The 24,959-nt window shown below is 41.2% G+C and overlaps 1 protein-coding gene across 1 annotated transcript; it reads right to left on the bottom strand.

Moving 5' to 3' along the window:
- Positions 1 to 3,086: 3,086 nt before the first annotated feature.
- Positions 3,087 to 4,376, bottom strand: BECN2 (beclin 2; the record flags this gene model as incomplete). The annotated part of the gene is made up of 1 exon (XM_081298204.1): positions 3,087 to 4,376. The coding sequence occupies one exon, from the start codon at positions 4,374 to 4,376 to the stop codon at positions 3,087 to 3,089; it is 1,290 nt and encodes a 429-aa protein (XP_081154330.1).
- Positions 4,377 to 24,959: the final 20,583 nt, after the last annotated feature.

Below are 24,959 nucleotides of genomic sequence, written 5' to 3'. Positions count from 1 at the left end.
AATAAAATAAAATAAAATAAAATAAAATAAACGAATGAAATAAACCACAAAGGGGAAAATAAAATTTCCCCATAATCCCATCACTCAGTATAGTGGTTTCTTCATTCAGCCATTCATTGTGCAGTCACTATGTAGCAGGCATTGCACAGTCTGGGGCACCACTGCAAACAAGATAGACATAGCCTATGATTTGGTAGGGCCTATTTTATAGAGCAGGGGTCAAAGCAAATTATGGCCCAAGGACCAAGCACAGCTAGAGGCCTGTTCAGTAAATGGAGAACGTCATGTTCATTTACATCTTTTCTCTGCTTTTTACACTATAACAACATAATTGAGGAGTTGGAACAGAGACCCATGATCCCCAAATCCTAAAATATTTATTTACTGTTTGGCCTTTTACAGAAAAAGTTTGCCAATCTCTGGTTTAGAAAGAATTGATAACACAATTACCTGTGCAAAAGACTGCATCAAATTAATTTTCTGTGCAAGAGCTTTGTGTCAGTTTACTCAGTTACTCCAAAGTTACTCCAATAGCTCATGATTTAAGTTATTTTAAGATTTTTTTTTCTAATGGTTGCTTAGAAAGGAATTTGTATTGATCTAAAAAGAGCCAACAAATTTTTTTTTTTTTTTTTTTTTTTTTTTTACTTATTGGTACTGGGGACTAAATCCAGGAGTGTTTTACCACTGAGCTACATCCCCAGGCGTTTTTCTTTTCTTTCTTTCGTTTTTGAGACAGGGTCTCACTAATTTGCTTAGGGTCTCAATAAATTGCTGAGGCTGGCCTCAAACTTGAGATACCCCTGCCTCAGCTTCCTGAGTCTCTGGGATTACAGCTGTGTACCACCACACCTGGACCAACTATTAAGTCCTTAAAGATAATTTAACTTTATAGTTCAGATAGTGCCCAGAACAACCCCTATATACTAAGTGGTTGTGAAAAAATAAGAAAAAAAGAAAGGTGGTTAACTTGTCATAGACTTGGGAGCTAGCAGAAAACTCCAGCAGGAGATTGGTTAAACACAGTCTAAGCACGTGATGGAATACCCTAGTAGGTATGTAGATGTTTTAGAAGAATAGTATAATATTTCATAACAATGCTTATATTTAGTAAAAAGATTAGGTTACAAAACATACAACATGTAAACAGGTACAGTGGTGCCTGCCTATAATCCCAAAGTCTTGGGAGGCTGAGGTAGGAGGATTGCAAATTCAAGGCCAGTCTCAGGTATCTATCTATTTGTTTGTTTATTTATTTATACCAGAGATTGAACCCAGAAGTGCTTAACCACAGTGCAATCCTCTTGCCTTAGCCTCCTGAGCCACTGGGAGATTACAGGCATGCACCCCACCCCACCCCCAGCCTCAGCAATTTAGCAGTAGAGACATATCTCAGTGGTGGAGTACCCTGGGTGCAATTTCCCCCCCACCCCCGTACAAAAAAAGATAGTAGAAGAAGGAGAAAGAGAAGGAGAAGAAGAAGACGGCCCTGGGTTCAACCCCCAGCACTGAAATATATATTCCTTGAATTCCTTGATCACATGGTCAAATGTATTATCCCAGAAAACATTTCTCTCCCATCAGAGAATAGGGGCAGGTCAGCACAGTCACCTGTGAAAGACTTCAAATAGGAATGGTTTCCACAGGCGAAAGTTTTTTTTCCTTGATTTTTTTCCTCTTTATCTTTTTTAAAAAAATTATTTATTTATCTATCTATCTATTTATTTATTTATTTAGTGCTAGTGATAAAACCCAGGGCCTTGTGCATGTTAAGTACCTGCACCCAAACTAAAAATTTTGTATTTCCAAAAAGTTTTCCCTTTAAGATTAAGAAAGAAAGGCTACCGCCGGGCATGGTAGCACATGCCTATAATCTCAATGACTCAGGAGGCTGAGGCAGGAGGATCACAGGTTTGAGGTCAGCATCAGCTATTTAGTCACGCCCTAAGCAACTCAGTGAGACCCTGTTTCAAAATAAAAAATAAAAGGGCTGGGGATGTGTCTCAGTGGTTAAGTACCCCTGGATCCAATCCCTAGTACCCCCCCAAAAAATAAAAGAACTTTATAGATTGGTTAGAAGACATTCATGCACAGGGAAGAGCCTAGACAGAAAAGAAGTACACTGGGCATGTTTTGGAAGAGAAAAGAGCTGGGAGAACTATATTATGTGCCTGGAGCAGCAGGCAGCGCAGGTCACCAAGGGCTGAAGGCCATGGTATGCATTTGGGGTTTTATTCTGAGAGTAAGAGAAGCAGAACCGTGCCATGATACGAGTTTGCATTTAAAAAATTCCTCTGGATGTGAGCCTGGCACCGTGGCACATGCCTGTAATCCTAGCGGCTTGGGAGGCTGAGGCAGGAGGATCAAGTTCAAAGTCAGCCTCAGCAATGGTGAGGCGCCAAACTACTCAGTGAGATCCCGTCTCTAAATAAAATACAGAATAGGGCTCAGGATAAAATACAAAATAGGGCTCAGTGGTCAAGTGCCCCAAGTTCAATTCTGGTACCTCCACCCCCAAATTCCTCTGGATGGCACATGCCTATAATCCCAGCTACTTGGGAGAACTATTTGAGCCCAGGAGTTTAAGACCAGCCTGGACTATATGTTGAGACCCCCACCCCCTGACCCCCGCTCCCATCTAAAAAATAAATGAGAAAAAAAAAAATCAAGAATTCTGATTCACTCCTTTTTAGTCTTTATCTTTCTGCAAGGCTTTGCCTCACAACCCTTTAATTGATTTAAGATAATCCCAACAAAATGACCCAGCCCAATAAGACAGACTTCTTTAAATCATGAAAGAAAATATAATAATTTATTGAATGTTTCTTAGGGAGTAAAGGGGAAAAGTTAACACTCTACATCACAACAAAAACTCAAAAAAAAAAAAAAAAAGAGAGAGAGAAAGAAAGCTGTTCCCTTTCCCTTACCATCCCCCACTTCCCTCATTGCCCCCTCCCCCTCTCTCATGGCCAGTCTCAATGACTTGGTTTGCTCTGGCCAATATTAAATTAATACTAGGTTTGGCCTTTTGAATTCAACACGTTGTGCTCTTTCACTTTACATTTTGATAATATTTTCACAATAATTTAGAAAGAGAGTTGATTTTGATAGTACCTCGAGGAAGCCCAAGAAAGACTTCTCTTCAAATTGAGAAGCATTAATTTGAGTGCCTTTGTCCACTGCTCCTCCGTGTTCAGATGAGTCCTGACAGAATACCATTCCCCACTGCCTGTGGGGCCCTCTATCAGGCCTTCCTCCAGGAGGATCCTGTAGGGCAGGCAGAGATCCCCCGCCTGTTTCTCAGCCTCTTCCTCGAACTGCTGCAGACAGTCCAGGAAAGCCAAGATCGCCTGGTCAAAGGTATTATTCCAGAAAACATTTTCTCTCCCATCAGAGAACAGGGGCAGGTCAGCACAGTCACCGGTTAAAGGCTTCAAATAGGAATGGTTTCCGCAGGCCATGAGTTGATACCTCTGAAACTGCAGCCCAATTGCTTTGGACAGGGTCAGGAGCAGCAAAGCTGCCTGTCCCCAGGCAGCGTTAATCTCATTCCAGCCCACAGGGACGCCGGGGAGGCGGCCCAATCTGAAGTTATTGATGATACCCAAAGTTCCCTCCTCCCTGATCTCAAATGTGGCATTGAAGATGTTGGTCTTCTTCAGCCGGTCCAGCTGGACACGCGAGTACCACAGCTGGTTCTCCACACTTGTCAGCTGGTCGGACAGTTCCTGCTGCTGCCACTTCAGTTTATTGAAGTCCCTCAGATGCTGTCTCTCCTGCAGCTGCAGCTCCACCGTCTCTGCCTGGGCTGCCCTGAGATCCGCTGCTATTCTTGCATGGTTCTCATCCACATCCTTCAGCTCCCGGGCCAGCTTGGCCTCCTCCAGCTCCAGGGCCTGCAACTCCATCTGTAGTGTCTCTCTTTGGTCCTCACCCTTCAGCACCTTGGTTTCCAGATAGCGTCTATAGATCTGTTCATCCAGTTCTGTGAGGGCAATTTGGGAATCCAGCTGCTTTAGAAAATTGTCAGTACATTCCTCGCACAGTGGAAGATCCATCTCTTTTTGACCAGAGAGGATGTCAAACATTTCTGCGGTGGTCTTCTGGATGCTACTCAAAGTTCTCAAGGAGGTGATCTCACCAAGCAAGATGAAATTGCTGCTCCTTTGCTCCAACATCCCCACATCATCAGGAACGGTTCTGGAGGCACTGACTTGTGGCTCTCCACCGTCTGTCTTCTCCATGGAGCGGGCACCATCCTCTTGCGCTTCTCCTGGCTCCCCCTTCCCTGAGCTGGACATCTCCATGGATTCATCACCTTTCAGCGGCCGGTTGCATCGCTGGCACTCAAAGCGGAAGGAAGACATCCTGGACATCTTGACTCTACCTCGGGTCGAAGTTTTCCCTGGCTTTCCAGATGTTTACGATTCAGCACCTTTTTAAGCTCTTCCTTGAAGGGTGAGTCTTTATAAATGCATATCTCATTATGTCACTCGGCAACTTAAAACCCTCAATGGGTACCCTCCGGGTGTTACCTGTAGATTTCCTAATAGATAAGTGATTCTCTCCCCCCACCCCTTTTCCACTCGTGAGTCTTTCTACAAGGAAAATCTGATCATCTCACTGCCCTCTTTAAACATTTTTAAGGCACACCTTAAATCTTTCTAAAACTAAAATCTGATTATGGCTCTTCCCTTCTTAAAATGTTTAATACTCTTATCTCACCTTAAGATAAAGTGTAATCCTTTTTTTTTCCTACTGGGGATTGAACCCAGAGGCACTTTACCATTGAGTCACATCCCAGCCCTTTCTTGTTTTTATTTTGAGTATGGGGTCTCACTTGTTAAGACTAGCCTTATACTTGAGATCTTCCTGCCTCAGCCTCCTGAGCTGCTAGGATTACCGGCGTGAGTCACCATTCCTGGCAAGTCCAATCATCTTAATTAATCACACCAAGGCCCCAGCCCATCTTGCCAGCTGCTTCTCTGGATATAGGCTTCTCTGGGTTCCTGCATACTCCCTGACTTTTATTTCTTCCAATGTATCATATTGTGCTCTCTACCTGAAACACTTCTTTCCCTTCCTTCCCGGCCAATTTCTACTCATCCTTTAGGACTAGGTTAGATGTCATTTCTACCAGAAAGCCTTCCCCTGACCTCCAAATTTAGGTTCTTTACCCTGATGAAATATTTACCAATGTTTATCACACAGAAATACAATGCGCATATATGGAAATGATGAATCAAAATAGTTTGGGGTTAGGCATGTAACTCAGTGATGCGGTACCTGCTTAGCATGTACAAGGCTCTGGGTACCATCCCAGCACTATTAAAAAACAATGTTTGGAGGTATGTATTTTGCCATCACCTCAGTCAGAGACTAAAGATATGCTGCTTCATAATTAACAAGATTAACACACTAGTCAAAATAGAAAACAAACACAAATGTTTACAAGTACATCGAGATTTTCTTCAGTTAACCACCCAGTGAGGCCACGTATGTTAGCCAGAAACACTTGCTCTAAAAACCGAATGAGCTTCTAATCTGCAGTTATTCTATCTGACCCTCAAAACCTGGGAAGACAGGGAGTACATTTCTACTTTACAATAAAGAAACTGAAGTGCAGTTGGCAGTGCTGGCCCAGGCCTAGAAATCCCAATTACTTCAGAAGGTGGGCAGGAAATCCTTAAGTTCCAGGCGAAACTGGACAGCTTAGTGAGATCCTGTCTCAAAATAAAAAGGGCTCAGAGTACAACTCAGTGACAGAGTACTTGCCTAACATGTGGGGCCCTAGGTTTAATCCCTAGTACTTAAATTAAAAAATAAAAAAAGAAAGAAACGAAACTAAGGTGTAGAGAGATTCCATAATTAGTCAATAAGACTTCAGCCCTCATGACCTCTCTGAAATCTCCCTGAACCAATCAGTAACATGAGCATCCTTTACAAGATGAGTGCAGAGCCTCTTGAGTCATTCAGTATTACCCAGAACATGTCAAGTGGGTCAAACATGAAAGTCAATCCTGAAATTGATTAGGAGACAGATCAATTATTTAAAATGCTTAGAACAGTGGTTCATTGTTTGCTAGGAGTCTAAGGCCTAGGGTCACAGATGGGTGGGATCTCTACAAAATCTGCATTTCTTCACCCTGACCTTCTCCCAATAGGGTTGGGCAACAGCAGAATGAGATTGGAACTAGTTTCAATGGCCTGGTCAGTTCTAAATCCTGATTCATCCCTGAGGGTAGAATGAAGTAAACTCATTTGTAATAGTTGAGCCTATTTAAATACCCTTTTATTAAAATTAAATGAAAATCCAAGCCAAGCTTGACTTTGAGATTGAGTTAGCCCAGAGGGATGGTGCCTGAAACAGAGGAAGGAAGGTGTGGGAATTCAGACTCAGGGTAATCCAGCTCTAGAATGCCTCCAGGGTAGTCCAGAATCCATTTGTGAGCCCTTCTTCTGTGAAGGAGTGGGTGGAGAGGTGGAGTGCTGCTCTCTAGTGGGAAGGAAATCCCTTCTCATTTGCAGAGATTTCCCCTCTATTTCCTGCCTCCTCATAAGATCTCATTCCTAAGGGTTGGGGAAGGGACGACTGTGAGGATTCTGTAGATTGAAGGATGTTTCAGAACAGAGTTTTGTTTATTACTGTATTGCCAGCACCTAGATTAATGACCTTAACCCTTGCTGTTTCCCTTGGGCTCTTTTGCTGCAAAGCTCTGGAGAAGATTGTCTGAAGCTGTCTCTGTTGTTTCCAACTCTTTTCTTTCTCTTTTTTCTTTTTGTTTTTGAAAGGAAAGTTGGAAAGCAGGAGACCAGTGTGTGAGTGAGAAATGAAAGATGGAGAGAGACCAGACAGAGATACATTCTCGAGTTTATTTGTCAGAGCTGACAAATAAAGGTCATCTTTCCATAGAGGGAGAAAGGCAGGACAGGCTTGGATTGGAGGGCCTTTATGGGCCAGGCTCAGGGATTCCAGCCAGGCAGATCCAATGCTGGCCTTTTAAGGGTGGGGTTGATATAAGGGAGTGGTAATACGCCCTTGGGCAGGAAAGAATGGTTGGGTTGGGGGTGGTGGTGGGCTGTCACTTAAGATGGCAGCCCAAATGCTAAGCAAGGACCTTACAGTTGTTTTTTTTGTTACTAGGGATTGAGCCCAGGGGCGCTTTACTGCTGAACTACATCCCCAGTCCTTTTATTTTTTTACTTTTTGTTTTTGAGATAGGATCTTGTTAAGTTGCTTAGGGCCTTGCTAAATTGCTGAGACCAGCTTTGAACCTGGAATCCTCCTACCCACAGCCTCCCATGTTACTGGGATTGGCTCCTTTCTCTCTTAAAACCCACCCGTCTTTATTCTCACCACTCCATAAAAACTCCTCTTATCAAGGTCACAAATGCTTACCATGTCACTAAATTTAATCCCCATGGAACAGAAAGCTAAATGTGAGGATGGGAACAACATATATTATGTGACAGTCCTCTAAGAAGAGTGAGGTGATCCAAGAAGGAGAAGCGGGATGCTTGTTGGTCAGTTCATGGGCAACTGAGAGGTTCATGTGCAACTTTCTGCCAGCGGTGGGTGTCCATCAGTCACCAGCCATAGTCACCTGCGTGTGGTCAAGCAAGCAAGAGTAAATCAGGGAGACAAGGGGGATGTGACAAGTAGAGAAGGTCAGGAGGTGGACAGAAATGCTTGCTGGGAGGAAAGGACAACGTTTGGCAGAGACAACAGTGAATGTAATGAAAAGGCAGTCCAGTCAATGGACTCCAGTTCTGGTGGGGTCAAAGGAATGTTAAGCACCACGGCATCCAACAGGTAGTGGAGGAAGCCAGATGAGGATGATGGAGGACTTGCTCCCCACAACCTGTAACCTTTCTTCTCCTCCACCCTAAAGCAGCTGCCCTGTGGCTCCTCCAGACATGGGATACAGTATTTTGGAGTCAGACAGTGTTGGGTTCTAATCTGGATAATTAACAGGTTACTTAACCTCTTTGATGCTCAAACTCTTCCTTGAAGAATGAATGAAGCAGCATGGGTGCCCTGGTGCACATCTGTAATCCCAGTGGTTTAGGAGCCTGAGGTAGGAAGATTTCAAGTTCAAAGCAAGCCTCAGCAATTTAGCAAGACCCTGTCTCAAGATAGAAAGGGCAAAAGGTCTGGGGATATAGTTCAGTGGTTAAGTGTCCAGGGGTTCAATCCCTAGCACCAAAAAAAAAAAAAAAAAAGGAGGAGGAGAAGGAAGCCGACGCCATCTTGGAGAATAGAGGATTAAACAAGAATAAAATATCTTTTCAGTCCTCATCTGGGTTTTCATTTTTTACATTTTACATGTCTTCATTAAAAGGGGGAAAAAAGTCTTTTGGAACCCATAGAAGAGTGGCTTCTGATTCCTAGATCTCTGACCTACCTTTTTAATACCACAGGATCTTCCTCCTTAGCCTTCCAAGAGTCTCCAAAGTCTGTGTTTTCTATAGATAATTGACCTTTTCTAAAACTTGCAAACATGAATAAAAGCTTCCTTTAAAATTTTTAAAGATTTGTACATCCATATTCATAGCAGAATTATTCAACATTGTCTAAAGTATGGAGCGAGGCACATGGGTGCATGCCTGAAATCTCAGTGGCTCTGGAGGCTGAGGCAGAAGGATCACAAGTTCAAAGCCAGCCTCAGCAACTTAGCAAGGTCCTAAGCAATTTAGTGAGACACTGTCTCAAAATAAAAAAGGGCTTGATATGTACCTCAGTTATTAAGCACCCCTGGGTTCAATCCTTGGTGTGTATACACACACACACACACACACACACACACACACACGAAAATAACCAAGTATCCATTAATGGATAAATAGATAAACAAAACATGGTCTATACATACAATAGAATATTATTCAGCAGAAAGAAGGAAGGAAATGCTGATACATACTACATCTTGAAGGAACCTGAAGAACATTTGCTAAGTGAAATGAGCCAGTCAGAAAAACATTCCACTAATCTGAGGTACCCAGTCAAATTCACAGGGACACAAAGTAGAAGTTTCCAGGGACTGGGGCAAGGAAGAAATGGGGAGTTACTATTTAAAGGGTATGAAGTTTCAGTTTAGGAAGTTAAAAAAGTTATGGGAGATAGATGTTGGTGATGGTAGCAAAAATGATATGATTTTTTTGGGGGGTGGGGTACTGAAGATTGAACCTGAGAAGCTGATGTGACTCCATTTTTGAGAAACCAGCCTCTACCTCAGAGCAAAGCCTGTCCAAGGAAGGGGGCATGGCCCTTGTCCTTGGAAAAACCCACAGAGTACTCCAAAGCACATACCCACTCTGCTGAGTTGTTTGTCTGTAAATAACAGGAGAGGTCTGAGGTGCCAGGTGTCCCTGACTCAGTTAGGCTAGGTGAGGACCCATAGCAACCCCCTAGCAACCACCAATCAGCATGAGACAGGGGAAATACCTGGAATGCCAGATGATCCCCCAGTAGTTTATGGTGGTTGATAATATGTTGGGAAACCACGTACACCCCTCACGGCTTAAACCAATCAGTTCAAAGGAATCCCCCTCTTGTACTAACCAATCACCCCTACCCAACTTGTTCCCGCCAGTGAATGTGCTAATCAATGTTAAGAGTTGTTGTTTGACTTTCCCGCAGTGTGAAATGATTTGCTGTGTGATATTGTGACACATAGAGTATCCCCCAAAACCTATAAAATCTCACTGGACCAAGGAACGGGACTCACTCCCTGGGATCGCTGCATCGGGAACGGTTGTGAGTCCAGGCTGGAGCTTGCAATAAAGATTCTTGTGTGATTGCATCGGATTCGGCTCCTGGAGGTCTATTGGGGTCCCACGAATCTGGCATTACAAACCCAGGGACATTCTACCACTGAGCTACACATCCAGATATTTTTATTTTTTTATTTTAAGCCAGGTTCTCTGATCTGGCCTTGAACTCAAATCCTCCTGCCTCAGCCTCTGGAGTTGCTGGGAATCCAGGCGTGCACCACCGCGCCTGGCTAGTATGAATGTTTTAAGGTCACAGAACTGTAGACTTACAAGTGGTTAAAATGGTCATTTTCATGCTAGGTATATCTTATGATAACTGAAAAGCATGAAAAACAAAACCTAACAAAAAATTTTTCCAGGCTGAATTGCCTTATGGGCCTCAGAATGCTCTAGACTCTGACTTCATAGAATCCAGCTTGTGAGGAAGGGCTGCTGCAGTGAAGGCCAGAAACCTTCAGCCTAGATGTGAGTCCCAGAGAGTGGGAAGGCAGTACTCAAGAGGACAGGAGAGGCCAGCTGATGGTTCACATATACAAATTAAAAAAGGAATTTCAAGCTTAATTTCATTGGGTTTTGCTTCAGGCTAACCAGGTGTCCTCTCAAATTCTCCTTGCCAGCAAGACAGCAGATGAGTTAATTGGATCAATCTGGAACAAGAATTTTTTTTTAAAGACTCAGATTATCAAAAGAGCCAAGATTATGACTTTCTGCTCCAGTTCAACTGCCAGTTTGGGAAGTCGTTTAAACAGTCTGCTTAATTACTCTCTGTGAAATGGGTTTAGTGCTGGCAATTGCTCACAGTAATAATTATGGGCAATGACATACACACAGTGCCTTCTCTGTGTTCAGTGCAGTGTGTGGTATGAAGTAACAGTTCAATAAAGGATTGATTGGTTCCACATTTTTTAAGAATACCTTTATTTTGTTTATTTTTTTTGTTTATGTGGTGCTGGGGATCGAACCCAGTGCCTCACACCTGCTAGGCAAGCACTCTACCACTGAGCCACAACCCCAACCCTTGGTTCCATACTTCTAATTTGAGGAAATATTCATCCTAAAAGTCAGGAGCTTCCATTTCCCACCACAGAGGCTTCTAGCTACTAATATGCCATAAAAATAAAGTATAAATTTACAACAAAGCTACACATATAAAACAAGTAGTTTTTATTTGCAAAAGGATTCATAGAATTTCTATGAATGGAAAAATTCACATTGACTAGCATGTGTCACAGATTATTAACTGTTTATAATCAACACTAAGGGTTGGGGGGCCAGCTCAATGGTAGAGCACTTGTCTAGAATGCTCAAGGCCATGGGTTTGATCCTTAACACTGTAAAACGAAAAATAAAATAAAATAAATTTTTTTTTGGGGGGGTCATGCTAATTGGAGGACAAAGTTCCAGTAGAACTTACCTGTGAGAGTTGATACTACCTACACCAATGTATTACATATGCATCAATTTAATGTTAGGAGATGGCATTTGATAGATGTATCCATCTGCTGGACTGTGCACCTCTTGGGACATTACTGAAATCTGTCTCAGCATCTATTTTATTCCTTTATTTATTTTTTTCTTCATCCTATGAGAGGATTCCTAGATGCTATGATAACACTTAAATAATTCCACATGGGTATATCTTGCTCCACTAAAAGATACTGGTGATTCTCTTTCCAGGAAAGTTCATGCCAATAATAGTTACTCAAATATATATATATATATATATATATATATATATATGTATTTAAATTGGAGATTGAATCCAGGACATTTAAGCACTAAACCACATCTCCAGCCCTTTTTATTTTTTAATTTTGGGACAAAGTCTTGCTAAATTGGTGCAGTAGGACTTGAATTTTTGATCCTCCTGCCTCAGCCTCCCGTGTGGCTGAGATTACAGGCAAGTGCCATTGCGTCCAGTAATAAAACTTTGGAGTGATGACGTAGGAGCCATTTTTTAATGCCTGTTTTAGATTGTGATCTCTTGTTGCAAGGAATGCCTTTAGATATTCCTAAAGATGACATTTTCATTCACTCACTTGGGTATGTGAGAATTATTTGCACCCCAAGCCCTGGGCTATCTGAGCATGGGTAGCAGCAGCATCAATACTCAAGCTCAGGCCTTTATGCTTACCATCCTAACAATCACCATCAGCAGGGAGAGAAAAGTCTCTGGGAGGCGGCTCAAGTCTTGAGGCCCTGAAATTGTCCCTGTTAAGATGGTTCATGCTCACAGACAGGATTCTATTTATACCTATTTATATTTATTCTATTTATACCTAAGCCACACTGACCCTGAGGACCCTACACAACCTACACACTACCTCCAAACATTTCCCCTCAACCCCCCTCTTTCATGCAATGGGCTCTGTTTAAGAGGTTTTTCTCCTTTCTCCAAGATGTTAGTTTCACCGCCCTATTGCCTCCTGCTTTTGGAGATCAGGACATTTGATGGCCACTCTGTGCTGATGGGGCAGAAGAGCTCGGACCAGGCTTCAGTAGATGTGGTTTCTGTTCAGAATCAGCTGCAGACAATTTCTGTGGGTCTCGGTTTTCACATTTATAAAATAGGGACCTTGAAGCCAGTAATATTCAAAGTCCTCTCATCTTCAATTGTTACTTTTCCTGCCTCTTTCAGCCAGGGTTGCCAACTAATTCTTGTGTCTCACCCCAAACTCCTTCCTTCCCACTGTCATAATAACAAAGCTGAGAAATCACTTGAGAATCTTTTTCATTAAAATGAACAGATTTTCCAGGTGCAGTGTCCCATCCCTGTAATCCCAGACTCAGGAGGCTAAGGAAGGAGGATCACAAGTTCAAGGCCAGTTTGAGCAATCTAGGGAGGCCCCAAGCAACTCCGAGAGATCCCGTCTCAAAATAAAAAGGGCTGGGAATGTGGCGCAGTGGTAAAGCACTGAGTTCAATCCCCAGCACAAATGAAATAAAATTAAAAACAGACTTGAATCCAAAGATAACATGTGATGTGACTGTGGACTATGTTTTCAACTATTTTGGTTGGTTGGAATAAGCCATCACATTTGATGTGCTTTTTCAGTGGCAAAAGAGGTGATGTGCTTCTCTGATCTGCAAAGTCTCTGGTCTTAGTAAAATACTGACTGAATATTGCACAGAGATCAGGATGAATCCCAATGGCAGGAAGTCTGTGGTCCTGGGGCTTACTGGAGTCAAGGCAAGTGTAGAAAGTGAGGGAATTCCTCTAGGTGTCAGGGCACCTGGCCAAGTGAGGTGCTTCAGGGGGAAGTCAGGCCAACCTCAGGAGCAGTGTTCAGGAATGGAACTGAAAATGGCAAGGAAACTCGGGGAAAGGAAACAGTTTGCAGCAGTAAGACTGTAATGAAGGTCGAGGTGTTGGCCAATGGAGATTGGCCAGCTGGTGGTATTCAAAGTTAGTGTTGGCAACAGAATTGGCTTATTGTTGTACCAGAAAGGATGGAGGCTGACATTTGTTAAGTACCTAAGATGAACCTAGCTTAGTGTGGTGACTAAGCATATATGCTATATCATTAAGCATATATGCACCCTTCCCTCCCTCCACATGGGGGCTTTTTGGACAGTGGACTGGGATGGAGTGACTATATGCTAGTTCCAGCCCAAGTTTCAGCTAGACTTCTTGTAAACTTCATGAGACCAGCATACCCTAGGTAGGAGCTGCTGAAGCCTTGTACCCCAAGTGAGAAGACACCTAGAGCTCCCCCTCCCCATTACCCTCTCCCCCCATTGCCAACCTACTAAATTCTGCATGAGAAATAAATGTTTGGATTGAAAGTCATTAAATTAGGGTTATTGTCACATCAAAATCTGATTAACAGTTAACTTCCACGTGTATTCTCTCTCTCTCTCACTCTCACTGGGGATTGAACCCAGGAGCATTTTACCACTGCATCCCCAGCCCTTTTTTTATTTTTTATTTTGAGGCAAGTTCTCACTAAGTCGCTTAAAGCCTCATTAATTTGCTGATGCTGATTTTGAACTTGTGATCCTCCTACCTCAGCCTCCTGAGTCGCAGGGATTACAGGCATGTGCCACCTCACCCAGCTCACTGTCTCTCTTTTCTTCTCCCCACCCCTTCCTTCTCCTCTTCTGTGATAGAGATGAAACTCAAGCCCTCACACATTCTACCTAAATACTCTACTACTGATCTACAATCTCAGTCCTCATTTTAATCCTTCTAAATAGGCCAATGGATTTTAGAAAGGTGAACATCAGGATCCATCAGGCCCTGGGATTTGAATCTATGTGTGTGTGTGTGTGTGTGTGTGTGTGTGTGTGTGTGTGTGTGTTGTGTGTGTGTGTGTGTGTGTGTGTGTGTGTGTGTGGAGAGAGAGAGAGAGAGAGAGAGAGAGAGATTGATTTTTCAGGCGATTAAACTAGGGACACTTAACCTCTAAGTCATATCCCCAGCCCTTTTTATTTTTTTATTTTGTGATAAGGTCTCTCTAAGTTGTTGAGGCTAACCTCAAACTTATGAATTTCCTGCCTCAGCTTCATGAGTCTCTGGGATTATAAGCATGCCTTACCACACTCCACAACAAGCATAACTTTTGATGTCACAGATACTAGGGTCAAGACAGGCATGGTGGCACATGGCTATAATCCCAGAAATTTGGGATGCTAAGACAGGAGGATCACAAGTATGAGGCCAGTCTCTGTCTGCAACTTAGTGAGACCCTGTCTCAAAAAAAAAAAAAAAAAAAAAAAAAAAAAGCTTTCCATTAATATATGAAGACTTTTTTTTTTTTTTTTAACGAGTAATGCAAAAGTTTACTTAGAACTCTGGTCTTTGTAAAATACTGAATATTGCTTCAGTAGCCCCAGCTACGAACCCTCCACTCCCCCCCCCACCATACACACACACTGAATGGAGTACCTAAAACAAGTTCTACATGAACAAAGCAGCTTCGGATGCCCTCAGGATGCTAATGGCCAGCTGCTGACAGCCCCTTGTCTCCCTACATATCTATTTAGTTAGAAATAGACCAGCATCTCAGAGTGAGGATGATCAGGCTGCTTCCAAGAGCTTTAGAGAAAGTAAAACCATTATGACCTTGTCTCACATTCCCACACCCCTCTGCCAGAAAGCCCTGGCTCCTCTCCTTTCATGAGTCAACCTTGCAGGTGTTTGAGTGTGTCCCTTGGGATGAAAAATGATGCTCTGGCATGCAGAAGCATCACAGAATTTACTAATCCCTTAACACTGGAAAGTGGGAAAGGGAAAAACATCTAACATGGGATGGAAAGGCAGTTTGGAAATTGGCTTGGGAAGAAGAGCAGGGCCTTCATAGAATCAGCCAGAAAATACATATATTTCAAATATATTTTTCAAAAATCCTGAATAATTTTTTTTTCAAATTTACTACATGAGTGTGAATGTGGGCCTGCAAACAATGGGAACAGCTGAATATTACCCTGGGGCATCATCCTAAGAAACTTCCTGATAGTGTTTTTAGTGTTGGTGGAAAATTCGACCTCTGTGAATGCCACGCTAACCCTGGTGCATTGAGAATTCATCCAGCCTGACCCAGTCACACAGGATCTGTTTGTTCTTAGTTATGCAAAATGGGAAATTTCTTCTTTTTAGAGAGCTTCTTGAATGGTGTCTGTTTTTTCCTTTTTCTAGAAAGATCTTCAAGCACAGTTGGCTCTTTCTCATCCTTCAGGACTGAACTTAAACTTCATTTAGGCAGGTCTTAACAGGACATTCTGGTATGTTCGTCCTGAGTTACTCTCCATTGTAGCATCTTTACCAAATTTACCACTGTCTGTCCTCAGCTGTTAGCAGTTTATTATGCCTTTTCATTAGGATGCAGCTCCGTCAAGCTCTGTCTTTTCATGGTGGAGGCCCTCATCAACTGCTATGATTCAAAACGGTGTGAGTGCATTTTCTAGGATTTAATGTGTTGAAATTTAACCCACATTTTGAGATGTTAAGAAGGTAGAAACTTCATCCAAACTATGTTTAAGCTGGGCAAAGTGGCACACTCCAGTAACCCAGATACTCAGGAACTTGAGGCAGGAGGATCTGAAGTTCAAGGCCAGCCTAAGCAACTGACTCAAAATAAAAGATCAAGGAAGGGCTGGGGGTGTAGTTCAACAGTGGGGTGCTCCTGAATTGAGTCTTCAGTATTATGAAAAGACAAAATCAAAAACAAACAAAAAATAGGGTGTTTGAATGTCATCAGAGTGGTACCCCCTGATTGAATCCTGGTGGCTTTATGAAAAGTGGCAGGTGTGGTGGCACATACCTGTAATCCCAGCAACTTGGGAAGCTGAGGCAGGAGAATCACAGGTTTGAGGCCAGCCTGGACTGCTTAGCAAAACCCTGTCTCAAAGTAAAATAATAATAATAATAATAATAATAATAATAATAATAATAATAATAGTCGTCGTCTGGGGATATGGCTCAGTGGTAGAGCATCCCTGGATTCAGTCCCCAATACCAAGAGAGTGAAGAGACCAGCACTCCTTGTTTCCTGCCATGGTTACAAGAATTTGGCCACTCCAAAAAGACCACATACAGTGTACTTTTCCTTTCTCATGAAAAAAAAAAAGGTAACTTTTTTTTAAAAAGAAGTTTTTATTTAATAAACATTTATTGTAGTTTTTATGTCAAAGACCTGATGCTTTGACAAAAGGAGTTCACTCTGGTACTCTGATATTGCTATATAATTTTACTATTGTAGTGATTTATGCTTTTTTGAGTGTGGGTGTGTGATTTTGGAGATCAAACACAGGGACTTCTGCATGCCAGGCAAGCACTCTACCACTGGCCCACACCCTTTGCCCCTGTAATGACATTCTTCAATTTAATAAGTATATGATATTTTACATGTTATACAGTTATTAATTTTTAAAATATATTTAGGTATGTATTTGTGTGTTTCTGTGTGTATGTGTGTGTTGTGTGTGTGTGTATATATATATATATATATATATATATATATATATATACATATATAAAATATATATAACATATATATTACATCTATATATATTTTTATAGGGAAAGTATCCATCCAGAGAGGTTGGATTGAAGGCTATAAATTTTTGTTGGAATGCTTTGTGTTTATAGCTGCTCCCAAAAGTTTATTGAAATATGACAACAGCAGTACAGGATATACTTAAAATATATAACAATTCAATATTAGTATTAGAATATATGATGAATTTTTATAAATCAAGTAGAAAAGTAAATAATCCAATAGAAAAAAAAAGAGAAAAAAGAATTATGACTAGTCATTCTCAACTCTGGCTGCATGTTATAATCACTGAGGACTTTCAAAAAATACACATGTCCCATTCCCCTACACCACCTCAGCCCAGAGTAGTCTAGCCCAGCTATACTCCTTTATTATTATTATTATTATTATTATTATTATTATTATTATTATCATCATCATCTTATTTGTTCTTTTTAGAGATATATGACAGTAGAGTATATTTTGACAAAGCTGCTTTAGTTTGAAATGCCAAAACTGCATTTTCTTAAGCTCCTTATGTAATCCAGAGTACATTTAGAGTTGAGAATCACAAAATAGATGTACTTGCATTGGATCTTAATATCAGTAGCATCACAAAAGAAAAAAAAGAAGTAACCAATTAAAACAACTAAAAAATTTAAAAAAAAAGAAGAAAGTGTTCTGGATGGACATGGAAAAAATATGTTCAAGAGTGATATAACTAAGCAGGTAGAGATGGGAAGTACTCATGCAGAAGCATGAGTATTAACATTACAAGTACAAATACAATCTTGTAATGTTAGAATGGGAAGGAGCCATTGAGACTATCGAGTCTCTCTGCTCACATCTTGATTCCTTTGTTCATCACTCTGCTACTACTAACAAAGTTGTTCATATATATATATATATATATATATATATATATATATATATGATTTGTTATAATGATGTGTATGAAGATAAATAGAATTTGCACTTTGTAGTTTGTTGAGAACTCTCATCTGTGTTATCATAAATGCCATAATAAGTCTATAAGGTAGAGAAAATCATTAGCCCCACCTTCTAGTTGACAAAATTGAAGGCACTGAACCTGAGTGATTTTGGCAGCTTCTGGTATTAAGATGAACCAGGACACAAAAAAAGTGGGAGACAGATCCTGTGAGGGACTTCCACTTCAGGCAAAAGGGGGCCTAGTTTATTCAGATAAGTACTCCTCCTGAGAATAGGTAAAAACACTGTAAAGAGTATGAAAAACGACTTTCAGAATAGAAGAACTAAAATGGAATGAGGAGGAAGTCTAGGAGAAAGCAGGAACACACAGCTTCCTTTCACTTTGTGAGCTTTGCTGATCTGACTCAAAGCTAAACTCAGATGTGGGGAGAGGCCAATGGGGGTGAGAGGCAACTTACACAGAGAAAAGACTACACATGCCTCCATCACAACCCAGGAGAACCAGGAGTAAACCATTCTCCTTTACCCATCTTTCTAGAATAGAAGGAAGAATGGTCTTTTTTGCTGAGAGGTGGAGGAGACTTGGAAGAAAAAATGTATCTCTTTAAGTTTATAAACCCAATGCCCACCTCGGCAAGGAATCGTATCCCATTCATATTATCAGAATCAAATGTGAATGTAAAGTGGTGGCAGGGTTAACTGCCCCACGAATTTAGTACATGAAAATGCAAGACCTTAGTAGAAGAATGATCTACCCTATGCGTCTGGGAACCCCAGCAATTAATTGTTCAAGGGCCATGAGAAACCCACCAAGATGCACACATTTTGAATGAGACCAAAACAGATGACATAAACTGACATCCAATGACTTTGAAAATCGGGTTATCAGACAGATTATTCCAAAGGATGATTATTATACTTAAAAACAGGACACTCAGAAATATCTGATAGAAACAGATAATTATACATTGAAATTTTACAAAGAAAAATATTCCTAACTGAAATTTAGAATTCAATGTTAATAAGTGAGTTAGGAAACCAATCTAACATGGCTAAAGAGAAAGTCACAGATTTAAAAGAGAGGGTTAAAGGAATTATCTACAATAGTATACAGGCAAAAACACAGGAAATACAGTAGCAAAGATGAGAGATGTAAATGATAAAATAGAATGGTCTAACATGCATGTAATCAAAGTCCCAGCTGTAAAGAAGAAAGAGGCCAGAAGAAAGATATGAAGAAATAATGGCCATAAATTCTTCAGAGCTACTGAGAGATTCAAGAGGCTTAATCCATAGATTCAAGAGGCTTAATAAATCCCTACTTGAATAAATTTTTAAGAGCTAACTGGGTGTGGTGGTGTATGCCTGTCATTCCAAGAGTCTGGGAGGCAAAAGGCAGGAGGATTACAAATTCAAGGCCAGTCTCAGCAGTTTAGCAAGGCTCTAAGCAACTTAGTGAGAACTTGTCTCAAAATGAAAGAAAAAAAAAAAAAAGGTTTGGAGATGTGACTCAGTGGCTAAGCGCCTCTAAGTTCAATCCACAAAATAAAATAAAATAAAATAATAAATTGCTGTAATTTTCAAGAATGAGAGCATGTCAGGTGTGGTGACGCATGCCTGTAATCCCAGCAAGTAAGTAGGCTGAGGCAGAAAGGTTGCAAGTTTGAGGACAGCCTCAGCAATTTAACCAGACCATATCTCGAAATAAAGGAGGGGCGGGGAGACAGAGAGAACAATAAAGCAAAATATATTTTCAGAACAAATTAAAACTAAAAGAATTCTAAAGTAAGTAATCATATATATATGATTCAATGATGGATACTTTTTTATTTTTACTTAAACTATTAGAATTGTTTTAAACAGCTTTTTTTTTCACAGCTGTGACACACACACACACACACACACACACACACATATATATATATATATATATGATATCTGAAAATTTTAATGTCTTCAGACAAAAAAAGAATGACATATGGAATTTTAAATAAAAGGCTTAAACTAAAATACATGAAATGAAAAAATAATGAAGGTGATAAATGCAGTTAAAGTACTCTTAAATTTCTTGTATTATCCAAAGTGAGGGTAAATAAATAAGTTTAGACATTGACAATTAAGATGATGTGTTGTAATTTCTAGAATACCACAGAAGAACAGAAATGGAATACATAACTTTTAAATTAGAAAAGTGAGGAATAGGAATTTGACAAAATATACAAACAAAAGAAGCTTTTTATTACAAATCATTTATACTAAGTGTAAATGGACTATAACTCAAGGATAACTTATTGAAATTTCCATTTTTATCAAATAGTAAGAAACATTAGGCTGAGAATTAACTATAAGATGTCATATGAATATCAACCTCCCTCATGTCCATGTTGCTATATTAATATCTAATGAAATTGGCCTGAAGGCAAGCAGTATTAAAAGACACAAAGGAAGATACACCATTTTGATAAAATAGTCCAAACCACTAGGAGATGGAGCAACATCAGTCTATGAACAAAAGCAAGGCAGAGTGTACAATAATGAACCCTTCCCCACACTCCTTATGAAAACTAATTGCCTTCTCAGTGTCCACCAGGAGCACATCTGTAGTTAAAGTTGGATTTATTAACTCCTTCTGAGAAACTGATGTGACTCCATTTTTGAGAAACCAGCTTCTACCTCAAGGCCTGTCCTAAGAAGGGGGCGTGACCCTTGTCCTGGGAAAAACCCACAGAGAGCTCCTAATCACATACCCACCCTGCTGAGTTGTTTGTCTGTAAATAACAGGAGAGGGGGCTGGGGTTGTGGCTCAGTGGTAGAGCCCTTGCCTAGCATGTGCATGAGGCCCTGGGTTTGATCCTCAGCACCACATATAAATAGAGGTATTGTGTGCAATTACAACTAAAAATTAATATATATTAAAAAAATAACAGGAGAGATCTGAAGCACCAGGTGTCCCTGACTCAGTCAGGCTAGGTGAGGACCCATAGCAACCCCCTAGCAACCACCAATCAGCATGAGACAGGGAAAATACCTGGGATGCCAGATGACCCCCCAGTAGTTTATGGTGGTTGATAACATGTTGGGAAACCATGTAGTTCAGCAGTACTCCCCTCGTGGCTTAAACCAATAGTTCAAAGGAATCCCCCTATTGTACTAACCAGTCACCCCTACCCAACTTGTTCCTGCCAGTGAAAGGGCTAATCAATGTTAAGAGTTGTTGTTTGATTTTTCCCACGGTATGGAATGATTTGCTGTGTGATGCTGTGATGCATAGAGTATCCCCCCAAAACCTATAAAATCTCACTGAACAAAGGACCGGGACTCAATCCCTGGGATTGAGCTGCGTTGGGAATGGTTGTGAGTCCAGGCTGGAGCTTGCAATAAAGACTCTTGTGTGATTGCATCGGATTCGGCTCCTGGAGATCTACTGGGGTCCCACAAATCCGGAATTACACTTCCAGCACCTATGCCAATGGGGAACTGTGGGGTTGCCCAGTAAGAGGGGTTAGAAAAGACTTATAGGATCTGAAGAGATTTAAACAATAGGGTTTTGCCCTGGATTGGCTGCTGTCAGGAAATAGGGAGTGATTCTATGATGGATAACTTTTTATTTTTACTTAAACTATTAGAACTATTTTAGTCAACTTTTTTTACAGCTGTGACCTACGGGTTACCTTATCATCATGATTCTTAGAATATCAAAAGAACAGATTGTAGCTACCTCTATAACTAGTCAAAAGCAGCAGCCACCCATTATCCAGAATAAGAAGATATTTGATCTTTTCTGTGGTTTTGGTGGTATTCTTGCTGTTGTGTGTCCTCAAACATGCTTACACAGTGGTCTTGGTTTGTCTTGATGGTCTCTGGTCACAGTATCGTTTCTTTTTTCTTTTTTGGTATTCAGGATGGAACTCAGGGCGCTTTACCACTGACCTACATTCCCAGCTCTTTTTTTTTTTTTTTTTTTTTTTAATTTGAAACAAAGTCTCACTAAATTGTGGAGCCTGGCCTTGAACTTGCAATCTTCCTGCCTCAGTCTCCTGAGTTGCTGGGATGACAGGTATATGCCACTTTGCCTGGTGGGTCTCAGAGAGGTCTTGACTGATGTCCATGTTCAACGGATCTGTTTATGTTCGACAGGAGAACACAGACTGGCTGCAGGTCAGCCTCTGGCTCACTGGAGTTGTTTTTCTCACCCTCAGACCAGAAGCTCTCAAGGACAGTGGTTTGCCTTTGAGGAAACAGACAGAGTTGTTGTCGGGAAAGCAATTTGAGTTATTTGTGGGTTTTCCATGGAACCATGTGACTTCAGCAGCAGGGTGTTTGTGACATACCTGCTCTACTTGTTCCTGTTTTTGTCCCTCTAGTTAAGCCAGGTCTGCACCATCCCTTAGTAAAACTCCTTAGTTTTACTTCTTTGGTTTTGCTCAACCATGTACTTTTTGAGAGATAATTTTCCTTTTACCTTATTTTTTTTTATGAGGTTAGAAACAAGTTTGGTAAAAAAGGAGGTTTGATTCTGGGGTCTCAAATGAGTGTGCAATTATTTAGTCCCAGGGCCAATTCCCAGCAAATGTCTTTATTCATACATTCCATGTTCCCCATCAGCATGAATCACTGACGTGACAGCCATAAAATGAAGGCAACAAGGTGCTTGGTGTGAGCGAAGTGTTTTAATATCCTTTGATGAAAGACATATGCAAGAACGAAATAAATTTAGTGTCTTTTCCCTTCTTTTTAAGCCAAAAGGTCTGTTCAGAATTTTGTGGCTGTAACTTAACAGCTGTGACTAATTTTATTCTGTTACCAGACATTCCCTCCTTTTCTCTGCCCTGATTTCCATTTCCCTCCTGGTGGTTTGAGTCCTCTCACTCCTGGTCCCTGCTCCCCATAGTTCACCTGGGCCACTCGCCACCTTTTGGGTGACCTCATGTGGTCCTTTAGTTGCCATGGCAACACAGGAGTTTGGAGGACTGGGCTTCCTTTCTGCTGTTTTGCTCCTTCCAAGGTCTTGACAATCCTTTCCTCTAAAGTGATTGATTCAGGAACCTTTGGGTTAGTCTTGCATCAAAGAGGCTCATTAACTTTTTCTTGCTATATTCCCCCTACTTCTATACTTACCCCCCCCTATTTTTATGCAAACTTTTCAGAGGATCCAGATACATTAATTAAGAGATTTATAATTGGGCTGAAGATGTAGCTCAGTGATAGAGCACTTGCCTAGTGCAAGGCCCTGGTTTTATCCCAAAACCACCAAAAAAAAAAAAATGCTCAAAATTGTTAGGCCTCAAATGTTTATTGGCTAACAATCTATCACTGATCCATTACTAGACCTTCAAAGGCTAGATTGGCGCCACCTTGTGGTAGTGATTCACTCTGGTTTACTGTACAGAGAAAAGTCTGGGTTCCTGTCTGAAACTTTCCTACTAGTTGCAACTTCAAAAAGAATGCATCTGGAAAACTCTGAGGCCTCTGGGGGGCCACCTGCATCTTATTCCTAAGACTGGATGCCTATTCTTTTCCCAATCTGCCATCCCTGTATGTTCTCCTACAGCATGACTGAGATAAGAATTTTTTTTCTATTTTTTTTGCAGTGTAGGAGATGAACCCAGGGCCTCATACATAGTAGGCAACTCTACCACTGAGTTACACCAATGTCTTCTTCCATTTCTTGGATTCTTTTTTTTTGTTGTTGTTGTTCCAGGGTTATAACCCAGGGCACTTAACTACTAAGCCACATTCCCAGTATTCCTTCCTTCCTTCCTTCCTTCCTTCCTTCCTTCCTTCCTTCCTTCCTTCCTTCCTTCCTTCCTTTCTTTCTTTCTTTCTTTCTTTCTTTCCTTCTTTCTCTCTCTCTCTCTCTCTCTCTCTCTCTCTCTCTCTCTCTCTCTCTTTCTTTTTTTTAAGACAGGATCTTGCTAAATTGCTCAGGGGCTCCCTAAATTACTGAGGCTGGCTTTGAACTTGAAATCCTCCTGCCTCAGCCTCTCAAACTGCTTCGATTACAGGTATGCACCACTGCACCTGGCTAATTTCTTGGATTTTTATGCTAGCATTTGGCTACCATCCCCATTTGTCCCTGAATTCCAAAAATAACTTAGGCCACACAGTGGCCTGTTTGGGAGGGAGTTACGTGCTTGGGAAGTGTGGGGAGGATGCCTCAAGAGGCAGCCTCAGTGCATAAGGCAATTGAGTTCCGTGGTTGATTGCAGTGTGTGTATTTGGGTGATGATGGAGGTGAAGTGAAGACTCAGTTTCTGGAGGAAGATGCTTCTTCCAAGACTAAATGGAATGAAGAGTTCTCCCTGAGTTCCTCACTCTTAAATCCAGCTGCTTATGTGGCAGGCCCACTTGGATATTACACAGACATTTTATTTTGTTTTGCTTCTTTATTTTATTTTATTTATTTATTTATTTATTTATTTATTTTTTGGTGTTGGGGATGGAGCCCAGGGCCTCGTGCATGCTAAGCAAATGCTCTACCCCCGAGTTATACCCCCAGCCCTGAACTGACATTTTAAACATAGGAAATCCAAAAAAAGAAACTGTTCCCTTTGAAATTCAGTCTTCACACCATCTGCCCCTGCAGGTCTTTCTGGCTAAGAAAATGGCAGCAGCATCCATTATAGGGGTGTGTGAGCCTGACAATAGGCTTCACCTTGGCTTTCTCTATTCTTCAAATTTATATCTAGTCCCCAGCAAGCCCTGACAGCTTCACCTCCAAATTGAACCCTGACTTTCTGACTTTCTCTCTCTCTCTCTCTCTCTCTCTCTCTCTCTCTCTCTCCCCCCTGCCACTTACCCAAGACACTCACCTCCCTATCTAGCTGGACTTCCTCCTTCCCCTCCTGCCTTCAGTTCTGTTGCTGTGTAGTCACACAGTCACAGCAGTGCCTTTAAAGTACCAACTAGATCATTGCACCCCAAGGCTTGCAACTCTAATGGATTGTTGCATTTAGAACAAAATCTGAGCACCATAAAGGCCCCGCCTGACCTCTCCCATTTGTTTCTCACCCACTTTACCTTCCTTCCACGTACTCCAACCTCCTGGACTTCATGTCATTTCTCTGAACAAGGGCAGCAAATTCAAATATCTGCAGAGTTTGGCAGGGAGGATAATGAGGGGACAGGGAATGTCTCCCTCCCGCAAACCATTGCCATATAAGACAGTGAAATGACAGGTTTTATCACATTTTATAACTCTTAAGGAAGATTTAAGAGAAGTAATTGCAATGTTTCAGTTGCTAAGACAGATTCAAA

This window comes from Spermophilus citellus (genome assembly GCF_964194105.1).
Source record: "Spermophilus citellus genome assembly, chromosome: 6".
Classification (NCBI taxonomy): domain Eukaryota; kingdom Metazoa; phylum Chordata; class Mammalia; order Rodentia; family Sciuridae; genus Spermophilus; species Spermophilus citellus.
This window is presented reverse-complemented; position numbering and strand designations above follow the sequence as displayed.